The sequence below is a fragment of the Oncorhynchus keta genome, unplaced genomic scaffold (assembly GCF_023373465.1).
Source record: "Oncorhynchus keta strain PuntledgeMale-10-30-2019 unplaced genomic scaffold, Oket_V2 Un_contig_5853_pilon_pilon, whole genome shotgun sequence".
Classification (NCBI taxonomy): Eukaryota; Metazoa; Chordata; class Actinopteri; order Salmoniformes; family Salmonidae; genus Oncorhynchus; species Oncorhynchus keta.
The window spans coordinates 80,001-104,377 of NW_026288545.1; the positions used below are offsets into that span (position 1 = coordinate 80,001).

General features: G+C 51.9%; 1 protein-coding gene and 2 long non-coding RNA genes across 4 annotated transcripts in view; 1 reads left to right on the plus strand and 2 right to left on the minus strand.

Moving 5' to 3' along the window:
• Positions 1-24,235, plus strand: part of LOC118382529 (cytochrome P450 27C1) — a 25,886-nt gene extending 1,651 nt beyond the window's left edge. Inside the window, 9 exon segments of the mRNA XM_052510550.1 lie at positions 2,009-2,199; positions 3,560-3,759; positions 6,436-6,645; positions 8,530-8,553; positions 8,556-8,692; positions 17,310-17,476; positions 19,353-19,431; positions 21,573-21,776; positions 22,464-24,235. Coding sequence (XP_052366510.1) covers positions 2,009-2,199; positions 3,560-3,759; positions 6,436-6,645; positions 8,530-8,553; positions 8,556-8,692; positions 17,310-17,476; positions 19,353-19,431; positions 21,573-21,776; positions 22,464-22,637 — 1,386 coding nt within the window. The 3' untranslated portion in view covers positions 22,638-24,235.
• LOC127925566 (uncharacterized) lies at positions 7,218-7,852 on the minus strand. The gene is made up of 3 exons (XR_008121373.1): positions 7,787-7,852; positions 7,676-7,749; positions 7,218-7,315 (listed from the first exon to the last, which is right to left on the minus strand). It is a non-coding gene; the product is annotated as an uncharacterized LOC127925566 (long non-coding RNA).
• LOC127925565 (uncharacterized) lies at positions 12,702-13,283 on the minus strand. 2 transcript variants are annotated; one of them, XR_008121371.1, is made up of 5 exons: positions 13,236-13,283; positions 13,131-13,167; positions 13,063-13,096; positions 12,964-13,028; positions 12,702-12,895 (listed from the first exon to the last, which is right to left on the minus strand). It is a non-coding gene; the product is annotated as an uncharacterized LOC127925565 (long non-coding RNA). The 2 variants fall into 2 exon arrangements; XR_008121372.1 differs by lacking the exons at positions 12,964-13,028; positions 13,131-13,167 and having other exon boundaries at positions 13,066-13,096; positions 13,199-13,283.
• Positions 24,236-24,377: the final 142 nt, after the last annotated feature.

Sequence of the window (24,377 nt, forward strand, 5' to 3'; positions counted from 1 at the left end):
CATTCTGTCATTTTACTTGCACAAAACATCCCACATTCTGTCTGCTTTTGCGTAACCGAGTGCATTGAGGAGGCCGATTGCTGCTGGAGTCCAGACAGTCAACCCGAACCCGAACCCCGACTAGTGAAGTAAAACTCTCCCTTTGTCCCGTTGCATAAGCTTCCCAACACCCCGACTAGTGAAGTAAAACTCCCTTTCTCCCGTTGCATAAGCTTCCCAACACCCCGACTAGTGAAGTAAAACTCTCCCTTTCTCCCGTTGCATAAGCTTCCCAACACCCCGACTAGTGAAGTAAAACTCTCCCTTTCTCCCGTTGCATAAGCTTCCCAACACCCCGACTAGTGAAGTAAAACTCTCCCTTTCTCCCGTTGCATAAGCTTCCCAACACCCCGACCAGTGAAGTAAAACTCTCCCTTTCTCCCGTTGCATAAGCTTCCCAACACCCCGACCAGTGAAGTAAAACTCTCCCTTTCTCCCGTTGCATAAGCTTCCCAACACCCCGACCAGTGAAGTAAAACTCTCCCTTTCTCCCGTTGCATAAGCTTCCTCGGTGTCTCCTGAGGTTAACCTGTCTGTCTGAGACCTGAAGGTGACGGTTAAACCACTGAGACACGCCAGACTAGTCTGTCTCCTATAACTCACTGTTGAAGAAGACGAGGCACTTTGTTACCTGGAAGTCATTAGATTGTATGTATTGTATGGTCCTTCTGTAGCTCAGTTGGTAGAGCATGGCGCTTGTAACGCCAGGGTAGTGGGTTCGATCCCGGGACCACCCATACGTAGAATGTATGCACACATGACTGTAAGTCGCTTTGGATAAAAGCGTCAGCTAAATGGCATATATTAGGAAAACAAGCCTTCTGTCATCTACACTGTTAATGAGCGTTGTTTTATCTGCCTACTATAGTTAATGTACTTCAGGTTAACGGTGAGCATCTGCCTACTATAGTTAATGTACTTCAGGTTAACGGTGCGCGTTGTTTTCGGTGAGAAAGAGACGTTCTCACTGTTAAATAACACAACTAGGTTTCTGTAGACATACAGGTTAATGGTGTGCGAGTGAGAAAAAGACGGTCTTTATAGTGCTGGTTGTGAGCTGAATGAATCCATTGTGAAATGGGGGAATTAATACAACTGCCTTGAAACACGAGAACAGTTGTTTTCGGCACTTCCTTCGGGGGCGTTGAATAGCCAATCAGAAGTAGTGTGGAAGGGGGGGCGTTGCATAACCATCGGGGAAATGGAACCATTACTTAATAGGTGTTATGGAAATGGTGTCAGGAGAACAGTGACGTGTGTTGTTCCACACAGTGGTAGGAGGGATAGGGAGCGATAGAGTGAAAGATTGGTTTAGTGTGACCCTCCATTATTTCTGAACGTAACCTAGTAATACTGCCTGTCTACATCTGGGTAGCCTGGTCCCAGGTCTCTTTATGCTGTGTTGCCAAACTCCTGTTGCCAAAGTCCCATTGCCAAACTCCCCCGTTGCCAAACTCCCGTTGCCAAACTCCCCCGTTGCCAAACACTCCCGTTGCCAAACACTCCCGTTGCCAAACTCCCCCGTTGCCAAACTCCCCCGTTGCCAAACGCCCCGTTGCCAAACCCCCCGTTGCCAAACGCCCCCGTTGCCAAACTCCCCCATTGCCAAACTCCCCCGTTGCCAAACTCCCCGTTGCCAAACTCCCCCGTTGCCAAACTCTCCCGTTGCCAAACTCTGTGAAATAGAAAGAGATGGGGATGAGGATAAGTTTAGTGTGACTCTAGATCAAAACACAGGAATCACATTCTATCGGCTTAAACCCCTAAACGGCAATCTCAGACAGGATGTTAACAGCAAATCTCCCAGACAGGATGTTAACAGCAAATCCCAGACAGGAAGTTGACAGCAAATCCCAGACAGGAAGTTGACAGCAAATCCCAGACAGGATGTTAACAGCAAATCCCAGACAGGATGTTGACAGCTAATGCCAGACAGGATGTTGACATCAAGGTTCCTCTCTCTCCCCAGATGGAACACTCTCAGAAGTATGGGAAGATCTTTAAATCTCGTTTCGGCCCCCAGCTGGTTGTGTCTATCGCAGGGCGGGATCTGGTTGCCGAGGTGCTGAGGACGGAGGGTGTGGCCCCGCAGAGAGGCAACATGGAGTCCTGGAAGGAGTACCGCGACCTGAGGGGCCGATCTACCGGACTTATCTCAGCGTGAGTCTGATCTCTGAACTACGACCTGTGACATCACAGGACGCAAAAATGTTATACAGCCTTTTTGAAAGGAGGAAAATCTAGAAATGATTCACACGGAGAAGTCGTATCGAACTTCGGTTAGTTGTAATGAATATTTTTGTGTAAAATCATCAACGATGTACATAGGAACAAAACAACGAGATGTTTGACAAGTGAAGAATGTGTTTCTCAGAGCTCGTACATATTGTTCCGTAAAACCAGTCATGTTTCCATTTCAATGTATTCTTATTTGTTACTTTAGAAAAAAAAAACTTGACAAAAGCTCTGAGGAAGGCCGTGAGGTCAACACGTAAAGCTCTGAGGAAGGCCGTGAGGTCGATACTTAAAGCTCTGAGGAAGGCCGATACTTAAAGCTCTGAGGAAGGCCGTGAGGTCGATACGTAAAGCTCTGAGGAAGGCCGATACGTAAAGCTCTGAGGAAGGCCGTGAGGCCGATACGTAAAGCTCTGAGGAAGGCCGTGAGGCCGATACGTAAAGCTCTGAGGAAGGCCGATACTTAAAGCTCTGAGGAAGGCCGATACGTAAAGCTCCGAGGAAGGCAGTGAGGTCGACCCGTAAAGCTCTGAGGAAGGTTGATACGTAAAGCTCTGAGGAAGGCCGTGAGGTCGATACGTAAAGCTCTGAGGAAGGTCGATACGTAAAGCTCTGAGGAAGGCCGTGAGGTCGATACGTAAAGCTCTGAGGAAGGTTGATACGTAAAGCTCTGAGGAAGGCCGTGAGGTCGATACGTAAAGCTCTGAGGAAGGTTGATACGTAAAGCTCTGAGGAAGGCCGATACGTAAAGCTCTGAGGAAGGCCGATACGTAAAGCTCTGAGGAAGGCCGTGAGGTCGATACGTAAAGCTCTGAGGAAGGCCGATACGTAAAGCTCTGAGGAAGGCCGTGAGGTCGATACGTAAAGCTCTGAGGAAGGTTGATACGTAAAGCTCTGAGGAAGGCCGTGAGGTCGATACGTAAAGCTCTGAGGAAGGTTGATACGTAAAGCTCTGAGGAAGGCCGATACGTAAAGCTCTGAGGAAGGCCGATACGTAAAGCTCTGAGGAAGGCCGTGAGGTCGATACGTAAAGCTCTGAGGAAGGTTGATACGTAAAGCTCTGAGGAAGGCCGATACGTAAAGCTCTGAGGAAGGCCGATACGTAAAGCTCTGAGGAAGGCCGATACGTAAAGCTCTGAGGAAGGCCGTGAGGCCGACACGTAAAGTTAAATAAAGGTCAAATAAATACCCCTCCTGATTGCGTGAATCTTCCCAACCGGGATTTCCGTGAAAACCTTTCAGTTAGTTGTCTCTTGACCACCTTCTCCCCCTTTCATCTCTGTAGGGAGGGTGAGGACTGGTTGAAGATGCGTAGCATCCTCCGTCAGCTGATCATGAGACCGAAGGACGTGGCTCAGTTCTCTGACGACGTGAATGCTGTGGTGGAGGACCTGGTGAAGAGAGTGGATACGCTGAGGAGCCAGCAGTCAGACGGACTCACTGTACTCAATATTAACGATCTGTTTTTCAAATACGCAATGGAAGGTGGGTAGTGGGTACAGGGAGGATGGGTTCAGGGAGGATGGGTAGTGGGTACAGGGAGGATGGGTAGTGGGTACAGGGAGGATGGGTACAGGGAGGATGGGTAGTGGGTACAGGGAGGATGGGTACAGGGAGGATGGGTAGTGGGTACAGGGAGGATGGGTAGTGGGTTCAGGGAGGATGGGTAGTGGGTACAGGGAGGATGGGTTCAGGGAGGATGGGTAGTGGGTTCAGGGAGGATGGGTTCAGGGAGGATGGGTAGTGGGTTCAGGGAGGATGGGTTCAGGGAGGATGGGTAGTGGGTACAGGGAGGATGGGTTCAGGGAGGATGGGTAGTGGGTACAGGGAGGATGGGTACAGGGAGGATGGGTAGTGGGTACAGGGAGGATGGGTAGTGGGTACAGGGAGGATAGGTAGTGGGTACAGGGAGGATGGGTAGTGGGTACAGGGAGGATGGGTAGTGGGTACAGGGAGGATGGGTAGTGGGTACAGGGAGGATGGGTAGTGGGTTCAGGGAGGATGGGTAGTGGGTACAGGGAGGATGGGTTCAGGGAGGATGGGTAGTGGGTACAGGGAGGATGGGTTCAGGGAGGATGGGTAGTGGGTACAGGGAGGATGGGTAGTGGGTACAGGGAGGATGGGTAGTGGGTACAGGGAGGATGGGTATGGGAGGATGGGAGGATGGGTACAGGGAGGATGGGTAGTGGGTACAGGGAGGATGGGTAGTGGGTACAGTGGGAGGGAGGATGGGTACAGGGAGGATGGGTAGTGGGTACAGGGAGGATGGGTAGTGGGTACAGGGAGGAGGGAGGGAGGATGGGTAGTGGGTACAGGGAGGATGGGTAGTGGGTACAGGGAGGATGGGTAGTGGGTACAGGGAGGATGGTAGTGGGTACAGGGAGGATGGGAGTGGGTACAGGGAGGATGGGTGGGTACAGGGAGGATGGGTAGTGGGTACAGGGAGGAGTGGGTACAGGGAGGATGGTAGTGGGTACAGGGAGGATGGGTAGTGGGTACAGGGAGGATGGGAGTGGGTACAGGGAGGATGGGTAGTGGGTTCAGGGAGGATGGGTAGTGGGTACAGGGAGGATGGGTAGTGGGTACAGGGAGGGTGGGTAGTGGGTACAGGGAGGATGGGAGGGAGGATGGGTAGTGGGTACAGGGAGGATGGGTAGTGGGTACATGGGTTCAGGGAGGATGGGTAGTGGGTACAGGGAGGATGGGATGGGTACAGGGAGGATGGGTACAGGGAGGATGGGTAGTGGGTACAGGGAGGATGGGTACAGGGAGGATGGGTAGTGGGTACAGGGAGGATGGGTAGTGGGTACAGGGAGGATGGGTAGTGGGTACAGGGAGGATGGGTACAGGGAGGATGGGTAGTGGGTACAGGGAGGATGGGTACAGGGAGGATGGGTAGTGGGTACAGGGAGGATGGGTAGTGGGTACAGGGAGGATGGGTAGTGGGTACAGGGAGGATGGGTAGTGGGTACAGGGAGGATGGGTACAGGGAGGATGGGTAGTGGGTACAGGGAGGATGGGTAGTGGGTACAGGGAGGATGGGTAGTGGGTACAGGGGGTGGGTACAGGGAGGATGGGTAGTGGGTACAGGGAGGATGGGTAGTGGGTACAGGGAGGATGGGTAGTGGGTACAGGGAGGATGGGTAGTGGGTACAGGGAGGATGGGTACAGGGAGGATGGGTAGTGGGTACAGGGAGGATGGGTAGTGGGTACAGGGAGGATGGGTAGTGGGTACAGGGAGGATGGGTAGTGGGTACAGGGAGGATGGGTAGTGGGTACAGGGAGGATGGGTAGTGGGTACAGGGAGGATGGGTAGTGGGTACAGGGAGGATGGGTAGAGGGTACAGGGAGAGTGGGTACAGGGAGGATGGGTAGTGGGTACAGGGAGGATGGGTAGTGGGTACAGGGAGGATGGGTAGTGGGTACAGGGAGGATGGGTACAGGGAGGATGGGTAGTGGGTACAGGGAGGATGGGTAGTGGGTACAGGGAGGATGGGTAGTGGGTACAGGGAGGATGGGTAGTGGGTACAGGGAGGATGGGTAGTGGGTACAGGGAGGATGGGTAGTGGGTACAGGGAGGATGGGTAGTGGGTACAGGGAGGATGGGTACAGGGAGGATGGGTAGTGGGTACAGGGAGGATGGGTAGTGGGTACAGGGAGGACAGGGAGGATGGGTAGTGGGTACAGGGAGGATGGGTAGTGGGTACAGGGAGGATGGGTAGTGGGTACAGGGAGGATGGGTACAGGGAGGATGGGTACAGGGAGGATGGGTACAGGGAGGATGGGTAGTGGGTACAGGGAGGATGGGTAGTGGGTACAGGGAGGATGGGTACAGGGAGGATGGGTACAGGGAGGATGGGTAGTGGGTACAGGGAGGATGGGTAGTGGGTACAGGGAGGATGGGTAGTGGGTACAGGGAGGATGGGTACAGGGAGGATGGGTACAGGGAGGATGGGTACAGGGAGGATGGGTACAGGTATCTGTATCTGTTTAGACTCTGGGAATTCTGTTATTGAGGGTGCTGAACTCCTTTACAGGTGTGGCAGACATCATTTCCATTTGTCATACCAGCTAAACTAAAACTAATAAACCCCAACTTTCTTGTGCTCTTTTTTTCCCCTATCTTCAAGTTAATTTACCTTCCTCCTCTTCTTCTCCCAGGTATGGCAGCCATCTTGTACGAGGACCGTCTGGGCTGCTTGGAGAATGAGATTCCTCAGAAGAGCCAGGACTACATCGCAGCCCTGCACCTGATGTTTAGTTCCTTTAAGATGACCATGTACGCCGGGGCCATCCCCAAGTGGCTCAGAACCGTCATCCCCAGACCCTGGGAGGAGTTCTGCAGCTCCTGGGACGGACTCTTCAGTTTCAGTACGTTTCCCTGGTGCTGCATTTCCACTGGTGATTTACCACCCGGTGTTTCACCTTTAAAAGACGGGTGATTTACCACCCGGTGTTTCACCTTTAGAAGACGGGTGATTTACCACCCGGTGTTTCACCTTTAGAAGACTGGTGATTTACCACCCGGTGTTTCACCTTTAGAAGCCTCAGACTGGTGATTTACCACCCGGTGTTTCACCTTTAGAAGACTGGTGATTTACCACCCGGTGTTTCACCTTTAGAAGACTGGTGATTTACCACCCTGTGTTTCACCTTTAAAAGACGGGTGATTTACCACCCGGTGTTTCACCCAGACTGGTGATTTACCACCCGGTGTTTCACCTTTAAAAGACGGGTGATTTCACCTTTAGAAGACTGGTGATTTACCACCCGGTGTTTCACCTTTAAAAGACGGGTGATTTACCACCCGGTGTTTCACCTTTAGAAGACTGGTGATTTACCACCCGGTGTTTCACCTTTAGAAGACTGGTGATTTACCACCCGGTGTTTCACCTTTAGAAGACTGGTGATTTACCACCCGGTGTTTCACCTTTAAAAGACGGGTGATTTACCACCCGGTGTTTCACCTTTAGAAGACTGGTGATTTACCACCCGGTGTTTCACCTTTAGAAGACTGGTGATTTACCACCCGGTGTTTCACCTTTAGAAGACTGGTGATTTACCACCCAGTGTTTCACCTTTAGAAGACTGGTGATTTACCACCCGGTGTTTCACCTTTTCACCTTTAGAAGCCTCAGACTGGTGATTTAGAAGCCTGGTGATTTACCACCCGGTGTTTCACCTTTAGAAGCCTCAGACTGGTGATTTACCACCCGGTGTTTCACCGAAGTGTGATTTCACCAGTGTTTTTAGAAGACTGGTGATTTACCACCCGGTGTTTGACCTTTAGAAGACTGGTGATTTACCACCCGGTGTTTCACCTTTAAAAGACGGGTGATTTACCACCCGGTGTTTCACCGGTGTTTTTAGAAGACTGGTGATTTACCACCCAGTGTTTGACCTTTAGAAGACTGGTGATTTACCACCCGGTGTTTGACCTTTAGAAGACTGGTGATTTACCACCCGGTGTTTCACCTTTAGAAGACGGGTGATTTACCACCCGGTGTTTCACCTTTAGAAGACTGGTGATTTACCACCCGGTGTTTCACCTTTAGAAGACTGGTGATTTACCACCCGGTGTTTCACCTTTAGAAGCCTCAGACTGGTGATTTACCACCCGGTATTTGACATTTAAAAGCCTCAGACTGGTCTGACTGCTGAGAGCTACTTTATTGAGGAGAAATGTCTCACCTACACTCTTAGAAAAACATCAAATGCTACTACATCTGTCTCCATAGGAGAACCCTTTGTAGAACCCTTTTGGGTTCCAGGTAGAACCCTTTCTGGCTTCCAGGTAGAACCTCTTACACAGAGGGTTCTACATGGAACTCAAAATGATTCTACCTGAAACCCAAAAGGATTTTTTACCAGGACCCAAAAGGGTTCTACCTGAAACCCCAAAGGGTTCTACACGGAACTCAAAATCATTCTACCTGGAACCAAAAGGGTTCTACACGGAACTCAAAATGATTCTACCTGGAACCAAAAGGGTTCTACACGGAACTCAAAATGATTCTACCTGGAACCAAAAGGGTTCTACACGGAACTCAAAATGATTCTACCTGAAACCCAAAAGGATTTTTCACCAGGATCCATAAAGGGTTATCCTATGGGGACAGACGAAGAACCCTTTTCAGACCCTTTATTTAGAGCATCTGATAAATGACTCACTGGTGAATGCAAGCATGTAACCCAATACTGTTGTTCTGGACTAGAGATGAATACGTTACCATAACCCTCTCCCCCTCCCCCCAGGCCAGATCCATGTAGATAAGCGTCTGGGGAGATCCAGGATCTGGTGTCCCGAGGAGAGACGGTGAAGGGGGGGCTGTTAACTCACATGCTGGTGACCCGAGAGATGAACCTGGAGGAGATCTACGCTAACATGACTGAGATGTTACTGGCTGGGGTGGATACGGTGAGCAGTAGAGGAGATGTTACTGGGGTGGAGGGTGGACACGGTGAGCAGTAGAGGAGATGTTACTGGGGTGGAGGGTGGACACGGTGAGCAGTAGAGGAGATGTTACTGGGGTGGAGGGTGGACACGGTGAGCAGTAGAGGAGATGTTACTGGGGTGGAGGGTGGACACGGTGAGCAGTAGAGGAGATGTTACTGGGGTGGAGGGTGGACACGGTGAGCAGTAGAGGAGATGTTACTGGGGTGGAGGGTGGACACGGTGAGCAGTAGAGGAGATGTTACTGGGGTGGAGGGTGGACACGGTGAGCAGTAGAGGAGATGTTACTGGCTGGGGTGGACACGGTGAGCAGTAGAGGAGATGTTACTGGCTGGGGTGGATACGGTGAGCAGTAGAGGAGATGTTACTGGGGTGGAGGGTGGACACGGTGAGCAGTAGAGGAGATGTTACTGGCTGGGGTGGACACGGTGAGCAGTAGAGGAGATGTTACTGGGGTGGAGGGTGGACACGGTGAGCAGTAGAGGAGATGTTACTGGCTGGGGTGGACACGGTGAGCAGTAGAGGAGATGTTACTGGGGTGGAGGGTGGACACGGTGAGCAGTAGAGGAGATGTTACTGGCTGGGGTGGACAGTAGAGGAGATGTTACTGGGTGAGCAGTAGAGGAGATGTTACTGGGGTGGAGGGTGGACACGGTGAGCAGTAGAGGAGATGTTACTGGCTGGGGTGGACACGGTGAGCAGTAGAGGAGATGTTTGGGGTTGCCCCGGTGAGCAGTAGAGGAGATGTTACTGGCTGGGTTGGAGCACGGTGAGCAGTAGAGGAGATGTTACTGGGGTTGGTGGACACGGTGAGCAGTAGAGGAGATGTTACTGGCTGGGGTGGACACGGTGAGCAGTAGAGGAGATGTTACTGGCTGGGGTGAACGGTGAGCAGTAGCAGAGATGTTACTGGCTGGGGTGGACACGGTGAGCAGTAGAGGAGATGTTACTGGGGTGGAGGGTGGACACGGTGAGCAGTAGAGGAGATGTTACTGGCTGGGGTGGACACGGTGAGCAGTAGAGGAGATGTTACTGGGGTGGAGGGTGGACACGGTGAGCAGTAGAGGAGATGTTACTGGCTGGGGTGGACACGGTGAGCAGTAGAGGAGATGTTACTGGGGTGGAGGGTGGACACGGTGAGCAGTAGAGGAGATGTTACTGGCTGGGGTGGACACGGTGAGCAGTAGAGGAGATGTTACTGGGGTGGAGGGTGGATACGGTGAGCAGTAGAGGAGATGTTACTGGCTGGGGTGGACACGGTGAGCAGTAGAGGAGATGTTACTGGGGTGGAGGGTGGACACGGTGAGCAGTAGAGGAGATGTTACTGGCTGGGGTGGACACGGTGAGCAGTAGAGGAGATGTTACTGGCTGGGGTGGACACGGTGAGCAGTAGAGGAGATGTTACTGGCTGGGGTGGACACGGTGAGCAGTAGAGGAGATGTTACTGGCTGGGGTGGACACGGTGAGCAGTAGAGGAGATGTTACTGGCTGTAGGGGGTTAACCCAGCTACAACGTTTCTCTCCCTCCTGTTTTGCCCCCCCATTCTGTTGGAGCCTCTCAGGGGGTGTTTAGTCTTGGTTCCCACCAGACTTCTCCGTGTGTGTGTGAACTGTGTGTATAGCAGAGACTGCCAGGGTGTTGTGGGACGTCAGATTAATGTGACGTGTCAATGAGAGTTGGCCTGGGGGGGGGGGTCACATCTTGGCAGGAGGGTTGTGTTAGCAGACTGTCTCTGTCCAGCCTCTACTCAGCTCCTCTCAGCTCCTCTCAGCTCCTCTCAGCTCCTCTCAGCTCCTCCCTCAGCTCCTCTCAGCTCCTCTCAGCTCCTCTCAGCTCCTCCTAGCTCCTCTCAGCTCCTCTCAGCTCCTCTCAGCTCCTCTCAGCTCCTCTCAGCTCCTCTCAGCTCCTCTCAGCTCCTCCTAGCTCCTCTCAGCTCCTCTCAGCTCCTCTCAGCTCCTCTCAGCTCCTCCTAGCTCCTCTCAGCTCCTCTCAGCTCCTCTCAGCTCCTCTCAGCTCCTCCTCTCAGCTCCTCTCAGCTCCTCTCAGCTCCTCTCAGCTCCTCCTAGCTCCTCTCAGCTCCTCTCAGCTCCTCCTAGCTCCCTCAGCTCCTCAGCTCCTCTCAGCTCCTCTCAGCTCCTCTCAGCTCCTCTCAGCTCCTCTCAGCTCCTCCTCAGCTCCTCTCAGCTCCTCCTCAGCTCAGCTCCCTCAGCTCCTCCTCAGCTCCTCTCAGCTCCTCTCAGCTCCTCCTAGCTCCTCTCAGCTCCTCTCAGCTCCTCTCAGCTCCTCTCAGCTCCTCTCAGCTCCTCTCAGCTCCTCTCAGCTCCTCTCAGCTCCTCTCAGCTCCTCTCAGCTCCTCTCAGCTCCTCTCAGCTCCTCTCAGCTCCTCTCAGCTCCTCCTCAGCTCCTCTCAGCTCCTCCTCAGCTCCTCTCAGCTCCTCTCAGCTCCTCTCAGCTCCTCTCAGCTCCTCCTAGCTCCTCTCAGCTCCTCTCAGCTCCTCTCAGCTCCTCTCAGCTCCTCCAGCTCCTCTCAGCTCCTCCTAGCTCCTCTCAGCTCCTCTCAGCTCCTCTCAGCTCCTCCTAGCTCCTCTCAGCTCCTCTCAGCTCCTAGCTCCTCTCAGCTCCTCAGCTCCTCAGCTCCTCTCAGCTCCTCTCAGCTCCTCTCAGCTCCTCTCAGCTCCTCCTAGCTCCTCTCAGCTCCTCCTCAGCTCCTCTCAGCTCCTCTCAGCTCCTCTCAGCTCCTCTCAGCTCCTCTCAGCTCCTCCTCAGCTCCTCTCAGCTCCTCCTCAGCTCCTCTCAGCTCCTCCTAGCTCCTCTCAGCTCCTCTCAGCTCCTCTCAGCTCCTCCTAGCTCCTCCTCAGCTCCTCTCAGCTCCTCCTAGCTCCTCTCAGCTCCTCTCAGCTCCTCTCAGCTCCTCCTAGCTCCTCTCAGCTCCTCTCAGCTCCTCAGCTCCTCCTAGCTCCTCCTCCTAGCTCCTCTCAGCTCCTCTCAGCTCCTCTCAGCTCCTCTCAGCTCCTCCTAGCTCCTCTCAGCTCCTCTCAGCTCCTCTCAGCTCCTCCTAGCTCCTCTCAGCTCCTCCTAGCTCCTCTCAGCTCCTCTCAGCTCCTCTCAGCTCCTCTCAGCTCCTCCTAGCTCCTCTCAGCTCCTCTCAGCTCCTCCTAGCTCCTCTCAGCTCCTCCTAGCTCCTCTCAGCTCCTCTCAGCTCCTCTCAGCTCCTCCAGCTCCTCTCAGCTCCTCCTCAGCTCCTCTCAGCTCCTCTCAGCTCCTCCTAGCTCCTCTCAGCTCCTCTCAGCTCCTCCTAGCTCCTCTCAGCTCCTCTCAGCTCCTCTCAGCTCCTCTCAGCTCCTCTCAGCTCCTCCTAGCTCCTCTCAGCTCCTCTCAGCTCCTCCTAGCTCCTCTCAGCTCCTCCTAGCTCCTCTCAGCTCCTCTCAGCTCCTCCTAGCTCCTCTCAGCTCCTCTCAGCTCCTCCTAGCTCCTCTCAGCTCCTCCTAGCTGTAACAGGGTGTTAAGCTCTGGGAGGTGGAGGAGGGTTTAAGCCCTGCAGGGAGGCTGTCATATGATTCCCCCTGGTTGCCAGGGTGTTGCCAGGGTGTTGCCAGGGAGTTGCCAGGGAGTTGCCAGGGTCTTGCCAGCTGAGGAAACCAAGAGAAGGATCAAGCCTTTGATCTTCCGTCCCTCCTTCTGTCTGTGTGTCCTCGCTGGGGGAGAGGGAGAGGGGGGTGGTCCTCGCTGGGACGCTGACCTCAGTATGAACCCTGCTAGTGAAGGCGTTTGGGGGAGAGGGAGGGAGGGAGGGGAGGGAGGGAGAGGGGGAGGGAGAGGGAGCGGGGGGAGGGAGGGAAGGGGAGAGGTGGAGGGAGAGGGAGGGAGGGGGAGAGGGGGAGGGAGAGGGAGGGAGGGGGGGGAGGGAGAGGGAGGGAGGGGGAGAGGGGGAGGGAGGGAGGGGAGAGGAGGAGAGGGGGAGGGAGAGTCCTGATCTTGTCCCGTTTAAGCTGGTGTAGATGTTTTTAGAAGTTGCATTGTGATCTGATTGCGATCAGATCTTCCTGACCACCTCTGAAGGTCAGATTGTGTCTGGATATCAAGTGTAAACAGATCTGGACGGTCAAACCATTTGAAATCATCGTTATACCACCTGGTCAAACCATTTGAAATCATCGTTATACCACCTGGTCAAACCATTTGAAATCATCGTTATACCGCCTGGTCAATCCATTTTAAATCATCGTTATACCACCTGGTCAAACCATTTGAAATCATCGTTATACCACCTGGTCAAACCATTTGAAATCATCGTTATACCTCCTGGTCAATCCATTTTAAATCATCGTTATACCACCTGGTCAAACCATTTTAAATCATCGTTATACCTCCTGGTCAATCCATTTTAAATCATCGTTATACCACCTGGTCAAACCATTTGAAATCATCGTTATACCGCCTGGTCAATCCATTTGAAATCATCGTTATACCGCCTGGTCAAACCATTTGAAATCATCGTTATACCACCTGGTCAAACCATTTGAAATCATCGTTATACCGCCTGGTCAAACCATTTGAAATCATCGTTATACCACCTGGTCAAACCATTTGAAATCATCGTTATACCATGGTCAAAATTTAAATGTATTCATACCACCTGGTCAAACCATTTGAAATCAGGATATCTGGTCACCATTAGAGAAATCATGTTATACCACCTGGTCAGGAACCAGGATATCTTGGATACACCTGGACAAACCATTTGAAATCAGGATATCTGGTCACCATGGAAATCACGTTGGACAACATACTGGAAACCATTTGATATCTGTTCACCATGGTCAAACACATTTGAAATCATACAGGGAGGGACCAGGATATCTGGTCACCATAGAGACTTTATGGACAACATACAGGGAGGGACCAGGATAAATGGTCACCATATTATTTTGACAAAAAAGGGACCAGGATATCTGGTCACCATAGAGACACGGTGGACAACATACAGGGAGGAACCAGGATATCTGGTCACCATAGAGACACGGTGGACAACATACAGGGAGGGACCAGGATATCTGGTCACCATGGAGACACGTTGGACAACATACAGGGAGGAACCAGGATATCTGGTCACCATGGAGACACGGTGGACAACATACAGGGAGGAACCAGGATATCTGGTCACCATGGAGACACGGTGGACAACATACAGGGAGGAACCAGGATATCTGGTCACCATGGAGACACGGTGGACAACATACAGGGAGGGACCAGGATATCTGGTCACCATGGAGACACGGTGGACAACATACAGGGAGGGACCAGGATATCTGGTCACCATGGAGACACGGTGGACAACATACAGGGAGGAACCAGGATATCTGGTCACCATGGAGACACGGTGGACAACATACAGGGAGGAACCAGGATATCTGGTCACCATGGAGACACGGTGGACAACATACAGGGAGGAACCAGGATATCTAGTTACCATGGAGACACGGTGGACAACATACAGGGAGGGACCAGGATATCTGGTCACCATGGAGACACGGTGGACAACATACAGGGAGGGACCAGGATATCTGGTCACCATGGAGACTCGTTTTAGTACCGTGTGTAGATACAACGGCTACGATGGGGGCACAATCAGATTGTGGATAAATTCAGTACAAGGAATGCATGTTAGCACCAGGTATAAACAAGGTGTGTGTGTGTGTGTGTGTGTGTGTGTGTGTGTGTGTGTGTGTGTGTGTGTGTGTGTGTGTGTGTGTGTGTGTGTGTGTGTGTGTGTGTGTGTGTGTGTGTGTGTGTGTGTGTGTGTGTGTGTGTGTGTGTGTGTGAGAGAGAGAGAACAAAAGCAAGGTCTCTGCAACATAATAACCGCTGTGTGAGGGAGGAAGGGAGGGAGATGGAGGGAGGGAGAGAGGGGGGAGGGGGTTTGGAGAACAAAAGCAAAGTCTGTCTGTGTGACATAAGAACCGCTGTGTGGGGGAGAGAGGGAGGGAGATGACTACAAAGGGAATGGAGGGATTTGAATAAAGGAACGAGGAAATGGAGAACTGAGATTAGAGGTAAATTGGAGAGGAGACGAGGAAACAGGGGCAGTTGAATAGTTTTAAGAGACATTAGGAGACATTAGGAGACAATAGGAGACATTAGGAGACATTAGGAGACATTAGGAGACAATAGGAGACATTAGGAGACATTAGGATACATTAGGAGACATTAGGAGACATTAGTAGACAATAGGAGACATTAGGAGACAATAGGAGACATTAGGAGACAATAGGAGACATTAGGAGACATTAGGAGACAACAGGAGACATTAGGAGACATTAGGAGACACCCTATTCCCTATATAGTACACTACTTTTGATGTAGGGAACAGGGTGCCATTTCTGTTCTATAACTCCCAGAAACCTCTCTGTCTGCTCGTTTATTGACCTGTCATTCAGACGTATTCCTGTACTGTGGATTGGTTGACGGATCTGGGATCAGAAACCCCGAGGGCAGTGTCCTAACAACCCCGAGGGCAGTGTCCTAACAACCCCGAGGGCAGTGTCCTAACAACCCCGAGGGCAGTGTCCTAACAACCCCGAGGGCAGTGTCCTAACAACCCCGAGGGCAGTGTCCTAACAACCCTGACGATCCTCAGTAGAACAGGAGCCCTAACAACCCCGAGGGCAGTGTCCTAACAACCCCGAGGGCAGTGTCCTAACAACCCCGAGGGCAGTGTCCTAACAACCCCGAGGGCAGTGTCCTAACAACCCCGAGGGCAGTGTCCTAACAACCCCGAGGGCAGTGTCCTAACAACCCCGAGGGCAGAGTCCTAACAACCCCGAGGGCAGAGTCCTAACAACCCCGAGGGCAGTGTCCTAACAACCCCGAGGGCAGCGTCCTAACAACCCCGAGGACGGTGTCCTAACAACCCCGAGGGCAGTGTCCTAACAACCCCGACGATCCTCAGTCAAACAGGAGCCCTAACAACCCCGAGGGCAGTGTCCTAACAACCCCGAGGGCAGCGTCCTAACAACCCCGAGGGCAGCGTCCTAACAACCCCGAGGGCAGTGTCCTAACAACCCCGAGGGCAGCGTCCTAACAACCCCGAGGGCAGCGTCCTAACAACCCCGAGGGCAGTGTCCTAACAACCCCGAGGGCAGTGTCCTAACAACCCCGACGATCCTCAGTCAAACAGGAGCCCTAACAACCCCGAGGACGGTGTCCTAACAACCCCGAGGGCAGTGTCCTAACAACCCCGACGATCCTCAGTCAAACAGGAGCCCTAACAACCCCGAGGGCAGTGTCCTAACAACCCCGAGGGCAGTGTCCTAACAACCCCGAGGGCAGCGTCCTAACAACCCCGAGGGCAGCGTCCTAACAACCCCGAGGGCAGTGTCCTAACAACCCCGAGGGCAGTGTCCTAACAACCCCGAGGGCAGCGTCCTAACAACCCCGAGGGCAGTGTCCTAACAACCCCGAGGGCAGTGTCCTAACAACCCCGAGGGCAGTGTCCTAACAACCCCGAGGGCAGCGTCCTAACAACCCCGAGGGCAGCGTCCTAACAACCCCGAGGGCAGTGTCCTAACAACCCCGAGGGCAGTGTCCTAACAACCCCGACGATCCTCAGTCAAACAGGAGCCCTAACAACCCCGAGGGCAGTGTCCTAACAACCCCGAGGGCAGTGTCCTAACAACCCCGAGGGCAGTGTCCTAACAACCCCGAGGGCAGTGTCCTAACAACCCCGAGGGCAGTGTCCTAACAACCCCGAGGGCAGTGTCCTAACAACCCCGAGGGCAGTGTCCTAACAACCCCGAGGGCAGTGTCCTAACAACCCCGAGGGCAGTGTCCTAACAACCCCGAGGGCAGTGTCCTAACAACCCCGACGATCCTCAGTCAAACAGGAGCCCTAACAACCCCGACGATCCTCAGTAGAACAGGAGCCCTAACAACCCCGACGATCCTCAGTACAACAGGAGCTGGACTTTCTGAAATCTCTATCGTTGCCTTTCTAACTTGTTGGAGGAAGTGGAGGCTGGTGGAGAGAGGAAGTGGAGGCTGGTGGAGGGAGGAAGTGGAGGCTGGTGGAGGAAGTGGAGGGAGGAAGTGGAGGCTGGTGGAGGGAGGAAGTGGAAGCTGGTGGAGGGAGGAAGTGGAGGCTGGTGGAGGGAGGAAGTGGAGGCTGGTGGAGGGAGGAAGTGGAGGCTGGTGGAGGGAGGAAGCTGGTGGAGGGAGGAAGTGGAGGCTGGTGGAGGGAGGAAGTGGAGGCTGGTGGAGGGAGGAAGGAGGCTGGTGGAGGGAGGGAGTGGAGGCTGGTGGAGGGAGGAAGTGGAGGGAGGAAGTGGAGGCTGGTGGAGGGAGGAAGTGGAGGCTGGTGGAGGGAGGAAGTGGAGGCTGGTGGAGGGAGGAAGTGGAGGCTGGTGGAGGGAGGAAGTGGAGGCTGGTGGAGGGAGGAAGTGGAGGCTGGTGGAGGGAGGAAGTGGAGGCTGGTGGAGGGAGGAAGTGGAGACTGACTCTCTCTCTCTCTCTCTCTCTCTCTCTGTGTGTCTCTCTGTGTCTCTGTCTCTCTCTGTGTCTCTGTCTGTGTGTCTCTCCATCTAGACATCATTCACCCTGTCCTGGGCCTGCTACCTCTTGGCCCGTCACCCTGAGGTCCAGCAGGAGATCTACGAGGAGGTGACGAGGACTCTGGGACACGGGACCATCCCCACCGCTGATGACGTCCCCCGTCTCCCCCTCATCAGAGGACTGGTGAAGGAGACACTACGGTACACACACACACACACACACACACACACACACACACACACACACATACACACACACACACACACACACACACACACACACACACACACACACACACACACACCCCGTCTCCCCTCATCAGAGGACTGGTGAAGGAGACACTACGGTACACACACACACACACACACACACACACACACACACACACACACACACACACACACACACACACACACGTCTCCCCCCCGTCTACCCCTCATCAGAGGACTGGTGAAGGAGACACTACGGTACACACACACACACACACACACACACACACACACGTCCCCGTCTACCCTCATCAGAGGACTGGTGAAGGAGACACTACGGTACACACACACACACACACACACACCCCCTCATCAGAGGACTGGTGAAGGAGACACACACACACACACACACACACACACACACACACACACACACACACACACACACCCCCCGTCTCCCCCTCATCAGAGGACTGGTGAAGGAGACACTACGGTACACACACACACACACACACACACACACACACACACACACACACACACACACACACACACACACACACACACACACACACACGTCTACCCCTCATCAGAGGACTGGTGAAGGAGACACACACACACACACACACACACACACACACACACACACACACCACACACACACACACACACACACACCCCTCATCAGAGGACTGGTGAAGGAGACACTACGGTACACACACACACACACACACACACACACACACACACACACACACACACACACACACACACACACACACACCCCGTCTACCCCTCATCAGAGGACTGGTGAAGGAGACACTACGGTACACACACACACACACACACACACACACACACACACACACACACACACACACACCCCGTCTACCCCTCATCAGAGGACTGGTGAAGGAGACACTACGGTACACACACACACACACACACACACACACACACACACCCGTCTACCCCTCATCAGAGGACTGGTGAAGGAGACACTACGGTACACACACACACACACACACACACACACACACACACACACACACACACACCCCGTCTACCCCTCATCAGAGGACTGGTGAAGGAGACACTCATCAGAGGACTGGTGAAGGAGACACACACACACACACACACACACACACACACACACACACACACCCCCGTCTACCCCTCATCAGAGGACTGGTGAAGGAGACACTACGGTACACACACACACACACACACACACACACACACACACACACACATCACACACACACACACACACACACACACACACACACACACACACACACACACACCCCGTCTACCCCTCACACACACACACACACACACACACACACATACACACACACACACACACACACACACACACACACACACACACACACACTACACTCACATACACATACACACACACACACACACACACACACAGTCTCTCTCTCTCTCTCTCTGTCTGTCTGTCTGTTTCTCTATCAAAATCCAATTCAAGGGGCTTTATTGTCATGGGAAACATATGTTAACATTGTCAAAGCAAGTGAAGTAGATCATAAAAAGTGAAATAAACAATAACAAATTAACAGTAAAGAAAAGAATAAAGACATTAAATGTCCGAATATGTATAATAGTTACTCTCTTTTTCTTTCCCTCCCCCTCCCCCTCACTATGCCTCTCTCTGTCTCCCCCTGTCCCCAGAGGACTCTGTCTCCCCCCCCTCTCTCTGCACACCCCCCTCACTAATGCCTCTCTCTGTCTCCCCTCTCCCTCCCCCTCTCTCTGTCACCCCCTCTAACCCCCCCACTCTGTCACCCCCCACACACCCTCTCCCCCCTCTCTGTCTCTCTTCCTTCTCCCCCAGAATGTTTCCTGTCCTGCCAGGTAATGGGCGTGTTACCCAGGATGACTTGGTGGTTGGCGGTTACTTCATCCCCAAAGGGGTAAGAGTGTGTCTATATCCCACCCAGGGTGATGATGACTGTGTGTCTATATCCCACCCAGGGTGATGATGACTGTGTGTCTATATCCCACCCAGGGTGATGATGACTGTGTCTATATCCCACCCAGGGTGATGATGACTGTGTGTCTATATCCCACCCAGGGTGATGATGACTGTGTGTCTATATCCCACCCAGGGTGATGATGACTGTGTCTATATCCCACCCAGGGTGATGATGAATGTGTGTCTATATCCCACCCAGGGTGATGATGACTGTGTGTCTATATCCCACCCAGGGTGATGATGACTGTGTGTCTATATCCCACCCAGGGTGATGATGACTGTGTCTATATCCCACCCAGGGTGATGATGACTGTGTGTCTATATCCCACCCAGGGTGATGATGACTGTGTGTCTATATCCCACCCAGGGTGATGATGACTGTGTGTCTATATCCCACCCAGGGTGATGATGACTGTGTCTATATCCCACCCAGGGTGATGATGACTGTGTGTCTATATCCAGGTAATGGGGTGAGGATGACACCCAGGGTGATGATGACTGTGTGTCTATATCCCACCCAGGGTGATGATGACTGTGTGTCTATATCCCACCCAGGGTGATGATGACTGTGTCTATATCCCACCCAGGGTGATGACTGTGTGTCTATATCCCATCCAGGGTGATGATGACTGTGTGTCTATATCCCACCCAGGGTGATGATGACTGTGTGTCTATATCCCACCCAGGGTGATGATGACTGTGTCTATATCCCACCCAGGGTGATGATGACTGTGTGTCTATATCCCACCCAGGGTGATGATGACTGTGTGTCTATATCCCACCCAGGGTGATGATGACTGTGTGTCTATATCCCACCCAGGGTGATGATGACTGTGTGTCTATATCCCACCCAGGGTGATGATGACTGTGTGTCTATATCCCACCCAGGGTGATGATGACTGTGTGTCTATATCCCACCCAGGGTGATGATGACTGTGTGTCTATATCCCACCCAGGGTGATGATGACTGTGTCTATATCCCACCCAGGGTGATGATGACTGTGTGTCTATATCCCACCCAGGGTGATGATGACTGTGTGTCTATATCCCACCCAGGGTGATGATGACTGTGTGTCTATATCCCACCCAGGGTGATGATGACTGTGTGTCTATATCCCACCCAGGGTGATGATGACTGTGTGTCTATATCCCACCCAGGGTGATGATGACTGTGTGTCTATATCCCACCCAGGGTGATGATGACTGTGTGTCTATATCCCACCCAGGGTGATGATGACTGTGTGTCTATATCCCACCCAGGGTGATGATGACTGTGTGTCTATATCCCACCCAGGATATCCTCCCTGTCTCTTCTCCTCCTCAGACTCTCCTCATATCCTCCCTGTCTCTTCTCCTCCTCAGACTCTCCTCATATCCTCCCTGTCTCCTCTCCTCCTCAGACCCAGACTCTCCTCATATCCTCCCTGTCTCCTCTCCTCCTCAGACCCAGACTCTCCTCATATCCTCCCTGTCTCCTCTCCTCCTCAGACCCAGACTCTCCTCATATCCTCCCTGTCTCCTCTCCTCCTCAGACCCAGACTCTCCTCATATCCTCCCTGTCTCCTCTCCTCCTCAGACCCAGACTCTCCTCATATCCTCCCTGTCTCCTCTCCTCCTCAGACCCAGACTCTCCTCATATCCTCCCTGTCTCCTCTCCTCCTCAGACCCAGACTCTCCTCATATCCTCCCTGTCTCCTCTCCTCCTCAGACCCAGTTGGCTCTATGTCACTACTCTACCTCCCTGTCTCCTCTCCTCCTCAGACCCAGTTGGCTCTATGTCACTACTCTACCTCCCTGTCTCCTCTCCTCCTCAGACCCAGTTGGCTCTATGTCACTACTCTACCTCCCTGTCTCCTCTCCTCCTCAGACCCAGTTGGCTCTATGTCACTACTCTACCTCCCTGTCTCCTCTCCTCCTCAGACCCAGTTGGCTCTATGTCACTACTCTACCTCCCTGTCTCCTCTCCTCCTCAGACCCAGTTGGCTCTATGTCACTACTCTACCTCCCTGTCTCCTCTCCTCCTCAGACCCAGTTGGCTCTATGTCACTACTCTACCTCCCTGTCTCCTCTCCTCCTCAGACCCAGTTGGCTCTATGTCACTACTCTACCTCCATGGACGAGGAGAATTTCCCCGGGGCTGACGACTTCCGTCCAGACCGCTGGATCAGGAAGGACGCTACGGACCGGGTGGATAACTTCGGCTCCATCCCGTTCGGCTACGGCATCAGGAGCTGCATCGGCAGGAGGATAGCTGAGCTGGAGATGCACCTGGCTCTTACACAGGTGGGGGAACCACACACACACACACAGTATTTTTCTGACAACAGTATCTTGGGTGATCTTGATCCCTTCTCAAATAGACAATATATTTTCTAATCTTATTCCGTACCAGTGACTCTCTTGTTCCCCAAATGAAGGTCTCTGCATGACTTCGTCTTCTTCTTCTATCAGAAATAGGGTGACTTCTTCTCCTCCAGCTGGTTAATACCGGTTGTGTTTGTCTCTTCTTCTCCTCCAGCTGGTTAATACCGGTTGTGTTTGTCTCTTCTTCTCCTCCAGCTGGTTAATACCGGTTGTGTTTGTCTCTTCTTCTCCTCCAGCTGGTTAATACCGGTTGTGTTTGTCTCTTCTTCTCCTCCAGCTGGTTAATACCGGTTGTGTTTGTCTCTTCTTCTCCTCCAGCTGGTTAATACCGGTTGTGTTTGTCTCTTCTTCTCCTCCAGCTGGTTAATACCGGTTGTGTTTGTCTCTTCTTCTCCTCCAGCTGGTTAATACCGGTTGTGTTTGTCTCTTCTTCTCCTCCAGCTGGTTAATACCGGTTGTGTTTGTCTCTTCTTCTCCTCCAGCTGGTTAATACCGGTTGTGTTTGTCTCTTCTTCTCCTCCAGCTGGTTAATACCGGTTGTGTTTGTCTCTTCTTCTCCTCCAGCTGGTTAATAGCGGTTGTGTTTGTCTCTTCTTCTCCTCCCAGCTGATCCAGAGGTTCCAGATTGGGCTGTGTCCCGTCACAGAAGAAATCAAAGCCAAAACCCACGGCCTCCTCTGTCCTGCTGCGCCCATCAACCTGCAGTTTGCCGACAGACAATCCTACACCAAAACCCACGGCCGCCCTCTGTCATCAACCCTGGACAGATACACTGTTTAACTCCTTTCTTCTCCTTATCTCTCTGGTGACGAGGTAAATGGGAGAATAACTGACAGACTGGCGTAAGGCAGGTTTATACCATCCTGTACCCAGATGCTATTGTTCTGTGTAAACAGCCTCTAAGATACAGGATGTACACAGACCATAAGTGTCAGCTTTTTATATATACATACAATATCAATACATGTTTCATTTACAACTTTTCTAAGTCCTGTTATCAACTGACTCCAGCACAGTGTCTGGCTGTGGATTGGCTGCAGCGCCTGGCTGTGGATTGGCTGCAGTGTCTGGCTGTGGATTGGCTGCAGTGTCTGGCTGTGGATTGGCTGCAGTGTCTGGCTGTGGATTGGCTGCAGTGTCTGGCTGTGGATTGGCTGCAGTGTCTGGCTGTGGATTGGCTGCAGTGTCTGGCTGTGGATTGGCTGCAGTGTTTGAATGGAATGTTGGCAGATTAATTACATTTTTTTTATACAAAAAAACTGAAAAAAAAACTGGGAAAAAACTGGCTAGCTAACAGCATGTGCAGTTATATCTACAAAATGCTGTACAGACTATTTTATTTGTTATTTGATTAAAGTGTTCCTTTTACAACGATGAATGATTTAAAAAGTTGTCATGACGATTTAAAGTTGGTTTATAGTCAAAAGTGTTGTCAGATATGTGCTGGTCATTTTTGAAATGGCTAACGAGCTAGCAACTAACCAAAACCCATCGTTTATAATGTTGCTTTTAGTTGCCTGGCTCGTTAGATTGACGTTATCCTAAATACATTTTTTTTTTAAAAATGGATTGGTCTATTTGGTGTTTAAAATAGACTAGTTATGCAATTTCAAACAGAGACTGGAATAACTTGTCTGTTTAGGTCATAAATGAGCACACAGACTCTAACCCAGTGCACTTCTTCAAATCTCTTACAATCCTTAAAACGCTCAAAAGGTATTTTTCAAAATTTTGTCTGACTGACCTTGAATTGTTCAAACTGTTTTTTTGGGGGGTTTCCTGGTCACGTGAGAGACTGTGTTGTTTTATACTGTATGTAGGAAGCACCACAGAGAGACTGTATTTAAGAAGAAAGGATTGAAATGGAGATCGGGCTTGTCGAAAAGAGAAGAGAAATACGTAGACCGTAGGTTCCTTCTGTTTGATGAGGAAGAAGGTTTTTAATAGAGACTCCAGATCTGGAAACCTCATGGGAAAAGGTATTTAGTAAGTGTCTGTTTGATGAGGAAGAAGGTTTTTAATAGAGACTCCAGATCTGGAAACCTCATGGGAAAAGGTATTTAGTAAGTGTCTGTTTGATGAGGAAGAAGGTTTTTAATAGAGACTCCAGATCTGGAAACCTCATGGGAAAAGGTATTTAGTAAGTGCCTTGTTGTCGTACTGCTCTGAGCAGTGAAATGAGGACAAAAGGTGCCCGAGTCTCCCTGTTTTAACTCCGTAAGGAAGAGAATTGGATGTTCATCTATGATTAGTAGACTAAAATGCCCGACCAGTTTCCACGGTAACTAATTAACTGTTTACACTTGTTACTGGAATTGTTGTAATTTCAACTAAGCCACACCCTCCTCGCTCATGCTGGAATAAAGAGATCTGCTGGACACGGAAACATTGATTATTTAGAAGGGACCCCCCCCACCCACCGTTTATAATGCACTGGGAGATAAACATGTCAGAATACACTGGGAGATAAACATGGCATTATAAAACACTGGGAGATAAACATGGCATTATAATACACTG